Below are 13,267 nucleotides of genomic sequence, written 5' to 3' on the forward strand. Positions count from 1 at the left end.
TTAGTTAGCTGCTGATCTGTTCCATGTTTAGCTGGTGGTTTACTGACGGGCCTTAATATGTTTGTCCTACTGCCGATTGAGGAAAGAGGGAGGATGCTGCTCCAGCCAGTTGTCCTACAGCCAGACACATGACTGAAATACCGATTTCTTAATATATTTTTTCAGTTTTGTCATATAAAACAAAGCACAATCAAAAGTAAAGGAGGAGAATAAATGAGGAAAGAAAATATATATTTTTTAATGTATTTTCTGTTTAGCGTTCCTTTAAGAATTAAGCTAGTGTTTAACCACAATCAAAACTGGTGTAACGCAAAACTGGCTTAGTTGCCCATAGCAACCAATCAGATTCCATTTTAAATTTTTCAGAGCTATGGGCAACTAAGCCAGTTTTCATTTACAACAGTTTTTCTTTAAATCTCCCCCTCAAACATTGATTTATCAAGACCGGCGCGTGCTACGAGGAGCAAGCTTCATCATAAATGAAATGCCTCCTCCAGCAGTCCATGTGCCCGGCTGAAATCTACTCCAGCTTGTAGCTGGGGTAGATTTTACTTCTCATTTATGCCAGTTCCTGGCGTAAACGATGGTGCCGCCCACCTCGGAAACTGATAAGGGCTGCATAAAAAGGTGGATTTTGACTAGATTTCATTGCAATGGCATTTTAACAGTTGGAACTGTTGCAACTTTTTAATGCCAAAAATCAGACATAGGGAGATGGTAAGCAAAAAAATAAATAAAGTAAGTTTAAACCACATGTTGATTTAATTTTCCCTCCAAACATAAAAATGATTAATGTAGTAAATGAATGGAAAACAATTAGATAAAAATACTTAGGAAAGTGTACTGGAGCCAGGGGACTCTGCACATCACTTTATATTAGTATTACACGGCACATCAGTGAATAGCGGCATTAAGAGCCAGCAGTGACACATGAAGGACTGAATGAACAATGACTCTTTACTCAGGTCTTTGGGACGAATCCAATATATTATGTTAATTAATAGGAAGCCAAAACAGCCCAATGCAGCAGTCATAACAGGAAAATGTCAAGGACAGTTAACGTGTATGAAATATGATGTAACCTGCACTTGTGTTATCGCTGCACAAGGTTCACCGATTCATTTACAACCAGCCCTTCAATCCCTTTGGTAAAGAGCTGGTTAATGCCTGACGTCAACATTAAAAAAATATAAGAAAAACATATGCATAAATAGCTGTCGGACTAAGAATGAATAAAATCATTGCTAGACTGTGGACAGGTCTTCTATCAACGACTAACAGAAATGTACTTTATTTAAAGATAAATTACTGCAATAGGATATATTGAAAGACTAAACCATCTTAATTACAATACAAAATCTCTACAATAAAACATCTCTTTTAAAAACACCTCTGATAAGTGCACGTTTTCTCGTCATAAAGTCTAAATGCCAAGCTTCCGAGAAGGAAAGGCTTAATCTAGAAACCGGAAATCCCTTTTACCCAGATGTTGACCAGTTTTGTTCTTGGTCCTCTTCTTAAAAGGGCCATCTTGCACATGGAAAGTGTCTGAAAACGGACTTACCATATAAAAGTAAGTAGCATAGAGAAAATGCCAAGACGTATGCCCCCTTGGACAATCTACTTCACATGATAAAAACAATATAAAAGCAGAATAAAACACAGAGAACCACTAGTTAAAATCTGGTTGGCAGTAGAAGTTTTGTATCCTACAAGCACACATAAAACATATATATCTCATTTTAAACCCCCTCCCCTCCAACGATGCCCTACATCTAATAGACATAGCATGCATGCCCCCTGTATTAATACAGCGCTTTATAGACAGTGGGGTCGGTGTTGTATCTACAAACTTCTGCAAATAAGACTTGTACATTATAAATGAGCATTCCCACCCCACCACCTCTGCAAGGAGAACGCAGTTTTTTGTTAACATCCCAATGTCTGTAAGGGATTCCCTTAAAGCCTGGGTGGCTTCCATGTGTAATCCACTGTCTTCAGGCTTGGGAGCTGTCTTGCATATCTTTGAAAATAATTTTGGCAACACCCAAAGCTTAAGATAAAAAGCTGAACCACAAGGCTCTTATTAAAGAGTCACAAGAACCTGTCCTGAGGGTGGTATAGCCCTTACTGTATACTGCATTATAAGTATTTGAGCAGTGACTTTGGGTCCTTTTACATGGAAAGATTTTCTTCCCAGAAATGGGCACTGATCAATGATACGGCATGTTAAACCGCGCACGGTTAGCTCCACTGGCACGGAGCAATCGCTGGCTCGTTCATGCGATCGTGTTGGCAGCATGCCCCTTCTTAAACAAGATGATGTGCTGTTAACAACTGTTTATATGGGGGCAATGGTCGGGATCATCAGCCCGTGTAAAAGGACCCTTTGTTTAATCAAGAAACACATTGTATGCATCGACCCACCTGTGGGGACTATATAATAGGAGGAATTGAACCAAGTCTGTATATGGTGGCAAATGGGTCAGCATTCAGAACTTTAAAAAAACGGTCAGTGCAAGTGCTGAAAAACATCATTTCAGCAGCCAAATCTCACTATGGCAAAGGGCACAATGTGCAATATGAACACATCTACACAGTTTTACCTAAGGCACTAGGGACATCAGAAAATGGGAATTGTAGAAACTACGCTAAGAATACCAAACCTGAGAGGCTGGGGCAACTAACTCCTACACGGCACATCGCTAATTTAGTTATAAATCTGGTAGGCATTTTGTTGACTCCTATAAAGTCACGTCTTCTCATATGGCTGTTTTTAAGTTACAAATATATTAAGTTATATTCATTTATTTTAAATAAAAATTCTACTTGGCTTTGTCACTGGTTGGTAAGATGTGTTTTTGTTTGTTGTATTGATTATGTATCTGAAGATGAAAAAGCCACAGCACTTAAGCCAAAGGCAGCTTCAGTCTATTGTAAGTGGACTCCTTGGTCCCAGCAATGACCTACCGGTGGTGGTTGGTCACACCCTACAGCTTCGCTGGGTTCACCAACATGGCAGGTGGCCTTGTATCACGATTGTCTTAATCTTACTCGATACTGTTTGCTTGGATATACTCTCATATTTCTGTATAAATGAAAATTTACTTCTGCTCATGTCTTAGTACCTAATACATTTTATATACAATAATGCAGCCAATAAACCATAACAGAAAAGCCCCTGTTAAGACTATGAAGATTTCAGAACCATTCAGGGTGCATTGACATGGAGATTTTCGCCCAATTTACCTTTCACCAAGAACTCAGAAAAGGTAGGCAAAGGTTTTCCTACTGCCCTCCGCTGAGGGTGCAGGGAGAAGACTGGCTGGAGTTTTGGCAGTTTAAACGTACCCTTAAAACACTACTGTCATGAGGGCCTGCATCCCACTGAAAAGGACATGACGGCGGGGCCTAGTGAGAAGCGGACTGTCAGTCTGCATTTGTCAAGCCAGTCAGTAATGCTAAATGAAAACAGCTGCCTGCCAAATGTGCTCAAGATGCTATGCCTTCATGTCCTTTTCAGTAAGATGCAGGCACTCATGAGAGCGGTTTAAATACGAATTACACTGTGATAACTGATTTTTTGGTAGGTGCCATAACTGAATACTATGATCAGCTCGATTATAACTAATGGTGCAATAAAAAGTACGGTAACCTTTAAGCCTTGTTCATATAAGTGCCCATTCACACGTCCGCATAAATGGGCCCACATTCGTTCCGCAATTTTGCTGAATGGGTGCGGACCCATTCATTTCAAAGGGATTGCAAAAGATGTGGACAGCACACCGTGTACTGTCCCCGCATCTGTAGTTCCCCGCAAAAAAGATGGAGCATGTCCTATTCTTGTCCGCAGCCTCGGACAAGAATAGGCATTTCTATCATAGTGCTGGTCATGTGCGGTCCATAATTTGAGGACTGGAAAACACTTGCGGACATGTGAATGGACCCGAAAGTGTTTTTTTTCTTTTCTTGTAGAGTTAAAAGGGGTTTTCTAGTTTCAAGATATTGATGACCTATCTTCAGGATAGGTCATCAATATCAGATCAGTGGAATTGCCCACTGAAAAGGTCTTTATGGCAGCCGCTGGTGTTTGAAACAAAACCATGGACAGAGCCAGGAGCAGAGGGCTTACTGAAGGGGAGGTGAGATGACTACAGAGTGGTCGGAGCCTTCTGCCTCTGGCTTTATTGACAGTGTTGTTTTTGGCGCTGGTGGCTGCTGAAAACAAAGGATAGCTCATCAATATCTAGAAACCAGTTCATACTTATCCACATTTATGTATCCAATTCAGATTATGGCTGTAAGAAAAGATCAAAAAGTGTCCAACAATTTTCTATTGAATGCACCATCAACTGTAATCAACTTCAGGCTTATTTCACACAAGCTATAGGGACGTTTTCCGCTCAGTTTGCTCAGTCTGCAACTCTGCTAAGTTCATGTGTTTTTTTACACGTGGATGCAATCAATTTTTGATGCGGTTTTCATGTACTTGAAGAAAAACTGAAGAATATCACTCAGCATCTCCAGCAACGATCAGCAAAAAACGGAAAGTCCTTCAGTGTGCTTCAGCTTTTTTGTTCACTGATCCACTGGACTTTAATGGACCAGGCTTGCGTAAAAAAACTGATGAAGATGGAACACGCTGCGATTTTTCCTGAACGGACAGATGGTTAGTGAAAATCTATGCTCATGTGCACATACCCTGGGTCAGGGTTCAGTCCGGATGCTGTCTGTTATAAAAACGGACCACATGCAGATGGAAAGATGGCTCGTGTGAAATAGGCCGAACCCAAACGAAAAGGTTTTGATACCAAGAGTGCCTAAATACATGACAGATTTTGTTTCAGAAGTTTCTGTGACAAAAATGAGTTCTAGACATTTAGATGGAGTTGTTTGGCAGCAAGCATATGGATTTCTGAATCCCCCATTCAGATGAATGGAACGGATTGACTCAGTTGCAGAAATTTTTGCACCAAAATCTTTACGGCACGTAAAGGCATCCCAAAAAAATACAGAATCTACTATAAGAGTAACCCTAAAGAATCATACTATTCCTGTTCTTGATAATTATCTAACAGTTCATGCTAAAATAAGAAGTTCAGTACCGGTAGCCTGTGGACTGTGTTCACACTAGCATTTGTTCCACATTTTGACATGATTTTGTTTAAAGCGAACAATCATGGCAGACCCCAATCAATTCTTTGGCATTTAACCTGATGTCACTGTACCAATTCTGTTAGGATTATTTTTCAGTATCTATTAGACTCACGGGGTGTATGCATTTCTTATGGATGCTCAGTACCCCCCATTTAAAATAAACCACATCATGTCACCTCACCGCTCAACAACGTTCACATATTATTTCATCAAACAGCTCCTTCTTTAGATATATCTTTGTTTCACACAGTATGTTCCTCCTAGTTGCTTGTGCCCAACTCCTACCAATAGTGCTGCTCATCCCTGCAGGGCAACCAGAAGACCATCCTGAGATCAAGGATTCTTCTCATAAAAGCACTCTGGAACACAATGGGACAATCACTTCTAAAAGAGTATGACCCAGAAGAAGCTGTAAGGGCAAAATCCAGGGTTTGGCTGGAACATGACGAACTGCATGTTGTTATTCATGAGCTTGAGGTATAATGAAGAAGTGGTAGTGATTTTACACTATACCACTTGTGTTTGAAGTTCCCGAGTAGGGAGCAGAACGAGGAGCATCCTTAGTAATCTCAGGATCGTCTTATGGTAGTCCTACAGGGGTTAGAACCAGAAATGGTGGCAAAGGGAACAAGCAATCAAGAGGAAACGACTCTGTGGGACAAAAGATGATATTCCTAAATAAAGAGCTGTTAGATGAACTACATGAACATCATTTAGCGGGGAGTCAACAGGCACCTGCTGTGATACTTGAACGGGGCACCTATTTAAACACCAGAGTACAGAGCTGCTAGATAAGGGCATCTCTTGCTCAAGACAATGTAGACGACCCATGAATTTGCAAGCCTGCCATGTAATACTACATTTCCCCTGCATTAGTGAGACAGCCCCTTTAATCAGTGAGATTGTATAAAATCAATGAATTTATATACATGAATGTATATATCATTTTTAAAGGGGTTCTCCAGGCTTTAACAATTGATGACTTATCCCCAGGAGAGGTCATCAGTTTGGCAGGTGTCTGACACCCAGCACCGTCGATCAGCTGTTTGGCAGTAGCTCCGGCACAGAAAACAGGCGTCGTAATTAGACATCTGCGTCTACTGAGTAGTGGATTGAGCAGATTACTGCAGTATTAACTTCAATGGGAGCATCGCTAGTTACCAGCTCTGTCCACGACACAATAGACAAAGCTATGCAGTTTTGGAGCACATTTTCTGAATTGGTACTTCCAAACAGTTGATCGGTGGAAAAACTAACAAAGTTTCACCGTCTGTGTAAAGCGATTGGATACATAAATTCTGAGAAAGTGTCTAGGACTAAGGCACTATTGCAGTATTACCTCACTACATTATATAATGATTTGTTATACTTTTATACCAGATCTTACTTAAATTTGGCAAAAGTTCAAAGCAGAATGGACTTTTAAACCTGACAAATATCCATCAGCAAGTCTTGAGGTCAGTGGTTCCAGACTGTACAATATGGAATCCCCAGCAAAGTCTGACTTTGTATCACTGGGTTTTAACCATTCAGAAAGTTTTTTTTCTTTGTATTAGTTAGTCTTTTTTTAGTCTTAATCCTTCGTAATTTGAGCAGATTCAAATAAGTTCTGACAACGGCTGCAAGTGTGAAAGGGTAGAAAAATGTAAGGCAATGGTGCATCACCATAAAAAATGTAGGAAGGCAGTTCTTCTACAAGGACATTTTCACAGAGAATCTTGTGTGCTTATCTACAAGACGTCAATTACTGGCTTGGTTTCAAGCAGTATCTTAGTATTTCTACCTGACCAGACATTCAAAAGTCAAAGACCCTTAAGTAACTACAACTGCTTAGTATCCATAAAATAGTGAACAGGCCTGGAACAAAGCCATTTGTTCTCAGTTGCCGCCAGAACAGGTTTTCTTCTCTGTTCTTCTATGAAACGACTGCAGCAGTCAACGTTCCAAAAGAAGTCTGAATCACAGCTTGTCAGAACGGAAGGTGTCCTCTATGGTGGGGTCAGGCAGGACCATTTCATTGTCACTTAACATACTCAGATTATCCAAGCTCAAAGGTCCAAGTTTCAGCTCATCATCCAACTGAAATGTATTATCTGTATCAAAGCCCAGCTCGGAAACTCCTGCAACTGCACTGCCAATGTCCTTCGATAAGCTGTTGCTCGAGTCATCTAAAAGAAAAAAAAAACACCAAGTATTAAGGAAGCTTTAGTACTGCCCAACTTCATTCTCAAGTATTGCAAAGGGAACCATGTTCAAATACATTTTGTGTAGCTGGCAAACTTTAAGCTGCAAAGAAACAAGTACATATTATGTGGACCAGTTGGATTGTTTGTTCTTCAGGAGAGAATCAATGTCTGAAGTACCTGCTGGTGGAATCTTTCTCTGGAACGTTGAGAGGAAAGGTTGTCAGCCAAATTAAAGACTGGCTGATATTAAAAAACGTGCTCACAACTCACAAAACTAGAGACAGGGGGATGAGGCGGAGAGGTCCTCATAGAAGAAACATAAAATGTGACATAGTAGTGTCACATTTTTCTTTGAAATGCTTACCATTGTTGACAATCTATTAATCCCGAATTATTGTATAATTTAGTATTTGATAGATCCTATTAATGTTAGATTAAAATGGGAAAGTTGTGATGCAAACACTCTCGGAGACTCAAGCCTTTAATTCATTCATCTTTCTTTCTGCATACACATTACAAATCTATCTAGCCATCTATATACACAATAGAGGGATACAACATGGTGAGTCTGACCTGTAAGGATAATGTTTGGAACACTCCCACTGCAATTGGAATACAAGTAGCTTGTCCTCAGCTGGAAAGGATCTTGAAGATTTCCATGACTCCCTCCTAGTCCCATCATGGCTGCCTGGGAATACTGAAGGTTCATGTTTGGATCGAAGAAATTATTGTTGGGAAGGGAACTGCTGGGACTCCCGTACATATCATATGGTTCTTGCTGAAAAGAAACAGAACAATTCCAATCCACTCACTGCAAATGTCTAAGATTGTAATAAATCAGGGGCGTCGCTAGGAATGTAGATTCAGGGCTTGGGCCCTATACTACAAGCACATTGCCCCGATCTGTGTATATCTGTGTATATACTGTGAGCAGAGGATCTGTGTATATACTGTGAGCAGAGGATCTGTGTATATACTGTGAGCAGAGGATCTGTGTATATACTGTGAGCAGAGGATCTGTGTATATACTGTGAGCAGAGGATCTGTGTATATACTGTGAGAGGAGGAGCTGTGTATGTACTGTGAGCAGAGGAGCTGTGTATATACTGTGAGCAGAGGATCTGTGTATATACTGTGAGCAGAGGAGCTGTGTATATACTGTGAGCAGAGGATCTGTGTATATACTGTGAGAGGAGGAGCTGTGTATGTACTGTGAGCAGAGGAGCTGTGTATATACTGTGAATGAAGGAGCTGTGTATGTTCTTTGTGTATTATAGGGGGAACTGTAATGTAGCTGTAGTGGTCTAACTTATGCTGCATTCTGGCAGTGGTGGTGTTAGTATTATGTGCTATGAGTAGGTCTTGGCACTTGACGAATATACACTGCGTGCAGAATTATTAGGCAAATGAGTATTTTGACCACATCATCCTCTTTATGCATGTTGTCTTACTCCAAGCTGTATAGGCTCGAAAGCCTACTACCAATTAAGCATATTAGGTGATGTGCATCTCTGTAATGAGAAGGGGTGTGGTCTAATGACATCAACACCCTATATTAGGTGTGCATAATTATTAGGCAACTTCCTTTCCTTTGGCAAAATGGGTCAAAAGAAGGACTTGACAGGCTCAGAAAAGTCAAAAATAGCGAGATATCTTGCAGAGGGATGCAGCACTCTTAAAATTGCAAAGCTTCTGAAGCGTGATCATCGAACAATCAAGCGTTTCATTCAAAATAGTCAACAGGGTCGCAAGAAGCGTGTGGAAAAACCAAGGCGCAAAATAACTGCCCATGAACTGAGAAAAGTCAAGCGTGCAGCTGCCAAGATGCCACTTGCCACCAGTTTGGCCATATTTCAGAGCTGCAACATCACTGGAGTGCCCAAAAGCACAAGGTGTGCAATACTCAGAGACATGGCCAAGGTAAGAAAGGCTGAAAGACGACCACCACTGAACAAGACACACAAGCTGAAACGTCAAGACTGGGCCAAGAAATATCTCAAGACTGATTTTTCTAAGGTTTAATGGACTGATGAAATGAGAGTGAGTCTTGATGGGTCAGATGGATGGGCCCGTGGCTGGATTGGTAAAGGGCAGAGATCTCCAGTCCGACTCAGACGCCAGCAAGGTGGAGGTGGAGTACTGGTTTGGGCTGGTATCATCAAAGATGAGCTTGTGAGGCCTTTTCGGGTTGAGGATGGAGTCAAGCTCAACTCCCAGTCCTACTGCCAGTTTCTGGAAGACACCTTCTTCAAGCAGTGGTACAGGAAGAAGTCTGCATCCTTCAAGAAAAACATGATTTTCATGCAGGACAATGCTCCATCACACGCGTCCAAGTACTCCACAGCGTGGCTGGCAAGAAAGGGTATAAAAGAAGAAAATCTAATGACATGGCCTCCTTGTTCACCTGATCTGAACCCCATTGAGAACCTGTGGTCCATCATCAAATGTGAGATTTACAAGGAGGGAAAACAGTACACCTCTCTGAACAGTGTCTGGGAGGCTGTGGTTGCTGCTGCACGCAATGTTGATGGTGAACAGATCAAAACACTGACAGAATCCATGGATGGCAGGCTTTTGAGTGTCCTTGCAAAGAAAGGTGGCTATATTGGTCACTGATTTGTTTTTGTTTTGTTTTTGAATGTCAGAAATGTATATTTGTGAATGTTGAGATGTTATATTGGTTTCACTGGTAAAAATAAATAATTGAAATGGGTATATATTTGTTTTTTGTTAAGTTGCCTAATAATTATGCACAGTAATAGTCACCTGCACACACAGATATCCCCCTAAAATAGCTAAAACTAAAAACAAACTAAAAACTACTTCCAAAAATATTCAGCTTTGATATTAATGAGTTTTTTGGGTTCATTGAGAACATGGTTGTTGTTCAATAATAAAATTAATCCTCAAAAATACAACTTGCCTAATAATTCTGCACTCCCTGTATATATATATATATATATATATATATATATATATATATATACACTGCTCAAAAAAATAAAGGGAACACTTAAACAACACAATGTAACTCCAAGTCATTCACACTTCTGTGAAATCAAACTGTCCTCTTAGGAAGCAACACTGAGTGACAATCAATTTCACATGCAGTTGTGCAAATGGGATAGACAACAGGTGGAAATTATAGGCAATTAGCAAGACACCTCCAATAAAGGAGTGGTTCTACAGGTGGTGACCACAGACCATTTCTCAGTTCCTATGCTTCCTGGCAGATGTTTTGGTCACTTTTGAATGCTGGCGGTGCTTTCACTCTAGTGGTAGCATGAGACGGAGTCTACAACCCACACAAGTGGCTCAGGTAGTGCAGCTTATCCTGGATGGCACATCAATGCGAGCTGTGGCAAGAAGGTTTTCTGTGTCTGTCAGCGTAGTGTCCAGAGCATGGAGGCGCTACCAGGAGACAGGCCAGTACATCAGGAGACGTGGAGGAGGCCGTAAGAGGGCAACAACCCAGCAGCAGGACCGCTACCTCCGCCTTTGTGCAAGGAGGAACAGGAGGAGCACTGCCAGAGCCCTGCAAAATGACCTCCAGCAGGCCACAAATGTGCATGTGTCTGCTCAAACGGCCAGAAACAGACTCCATGAGGGTGATATGAGGGCCCGACGTCCACAGGTGGGGGTTGCGCTTACAGCCCAACACCGTGCAGGACGTTTGGCATTTGCCAGAGAACACCAATATTGGCAAATTTGCCACTGGCGCCCTGTGCTCTTCACAGATGAAAGCAGGTTCACACTGAGCACATGTGACAGACGTGACAGAGTCTGGAGACGCCGTGGAGAACGTTCTGCTGCCTGCAACATCCTCCAGCATGACCGGTTTGGCATTGGGTCAGTAATGGTGTGGGGTGGCATTTCTTTGGAGGGCCGCACAGCCCTCCATGTGCTCGCCAGAGGTAGCCTGACTGCCATTAGGTACCGAGATGAGATCCTCAGACCCCTTGTGAGACCATATGCTGGTGCAGTTGGCCCTGGGTTCCTCCTAATGCAAGACAATGCTAGACCTCATGTGGCTGGAGTGTGTCAGCAGTTCCTGCAAGACGAAGGCATTGATGCTATGGACTGGCCCGCTCGTTCCCCAGACCTGAATCCAATTGAGCACATCTGGGACATCATGTCTCGCTCTATCCACCAACGTCAGACTGTCTACAGACTGTCCAGGAGTTGGCAGATGCTTTAGTCCAGGTCTGGGAGGAGATCCCTCAGGAGACCGTCCGCCACCTCACCAGGAGGATGCACAGGCGTTGTAGGGAGGTTATACAGGCACGTGGAGGCCACACACACTACTGAGCCTCATTTTTACTTGTTTTAAGGACATTACATCAAAGTTGGATCAGCCTGTAGAGTGTTTTTCCACTTTAATTTTGAGTGTGACTCCAAATCCAGACCTCCATGGGTTGAAAAATTTGATTTCCATTTTTTTATTTTTGTGTGATTTTGTTGTCAGCACATTCAACTATGTAAAGAACAAAGTATTTCAGAAGAATATTTAATTAATTCAGATCTAGGATGTGTTATTTTTGTGTTCCCTTTATTTTTTTGAGCAGTGTATATATATATATATATATATATATAAATAAATAAACACACACACACAGTATATGCAGTATATCATAATTGTTTTCCGGGGGTAGGCATGTGCCTTGGGCCCCTGATCTTTTAAGACCCTAGCAACGCCCCTGTATCAAATGTAATAGTATTAAAAGGAGTCTTCTGGAAAAAATATTTGAAAAAAATTGGCTATAAGAAATTAAAATAAAAAAAAGGAGCATTACTCATCTCCACAGATTGCCCACTACTGCTCCAGTCCCTGCTGCTCTGTACTTGTTTGGGCTAGTCATGACCTGTTTGGGCTAGTCATGCCACAAATGCTAGGAAAAGTCCCCTCAGCCAATCAGTAGCTGAGTAAGGGCACGGCTAAAGCCTGTGATTGGCTGAGTGGGCCGTCCCTAGAATTTCTGGCAAGTCAAGCCAAGACAAAGTGCAGAGCAGTGGCGACTTGAGCAGCGTTGGAACAACAGCAAACGGGGATCGGCAGAAGCAACAAATGCTTTGTTATTTTTTATTTGTTCCCATGTGCATTACACAGCACCCAGTAAAATAAATTGGCTAGCTGCATAATATAAGAGGGAAAGCAGGCACAAAGAAAGCAAAAGAAAAGGGTCCCTCTAATAAAACCATGTGCCCGGAAGGAGTTTCATAAAGATGGCCATCCATACTCAGACTAACGTTCCACTGGGACTGTTGGGGTATCCCAGCTATCCCCATTGCCAGAAATCGGAGAAAGAAAAAGGGTCAGACATGTTAGATTCCAACATGCCTCCGTTTTCTATTGTGTCAGATTTAAACGGATCCGTCATGACCCACAATGCAAGTCAATGGGGACGGATCCACATCCCATCCCAGCTTGCTGCGGTTTTCCCTCCAGTATGGGAACGCAACCAAACGGAACAGAGTGCATTTGAGAGCATTGACAATGAATGGAGACAAAATGGAAGCGTTTTTCTCCGGTATTGAGACCCTATGACGGATGTCAATACCGGAAAATAAAGATGCTAGGTCTATGGTCATATCACTTGAATTACTTTGCTGTGCTTACTACCATTTGACATATCTGACAGTGACATTGGCATTTCATACCTTGCTGTTCTAGTTACCTCCTTGTTCTCATTCCAGTGTCTGCTTCTCCTAACATAACTAACAGCAAGGTATGAAATAACCCATGGTGAAGAGAACTCTGCTGAGACAGGGCCGCTCGACATCACTGAGCAATCATTTGACATAGAACGCCCATTTTGAATACAGATTTAATTATAGCTGCAAATGTTTTGTAATGGTGGATGTTCAGTTCAAAATCTTCATCCCCCATTTGTCAATTGGAATCCATGCCATGGCCCTACTATTGG

General features: G+C 41.8%; 1 protein-coding gene across 4 annotated transcripts in view; it reads right to left on the reverse strand.

The window, feature by feature from the left end:
• Nucleotides 1-968: 968 nt before the first annotated feature.
• Nucleotides 969-13,267, reverse strand: part of CRTC3 (CREB regulated transcription coactivator 3) — a 134,848-nt gene continuing 122,549 nt past the window's right edge. For all 4 annotated transcript variants that reach the window (XM_040414081.1, XM_040414080.1, XM_040414079.1 and 1 more), the window contains 2 exons: nucleotides 7,917-8,121; nucleotides 969-7,325 (listed from right to left, as the gene is read on the reverse strand). In XM_040414081.1, coding sequence (XP_040270015.1) covers nucleotides 7,117-7,325; nucleotides 7,917-8,121 — 414 coding nt within the window. In that variant the 3' untranslated portion in view covers nucleotides 969-7,116. The remainder of the gene's footprint in view (nucleotides 7,326-7,916; nucleotides 8,122-13,267) is intronic.

Source organism: Bufo bufo, chromosome 1 (genome assembly GCF_905171765.1).
Source record: "Bufo bufo chromosome 1, aBufBuf1.1, whole genome shotgun sequence".
NCBI classification, from domain to species: Eukaryota; Metazoa; Chordata; class Amphibia; order Anura; family Bufonidae; genus Bufo; species Bufo bufo.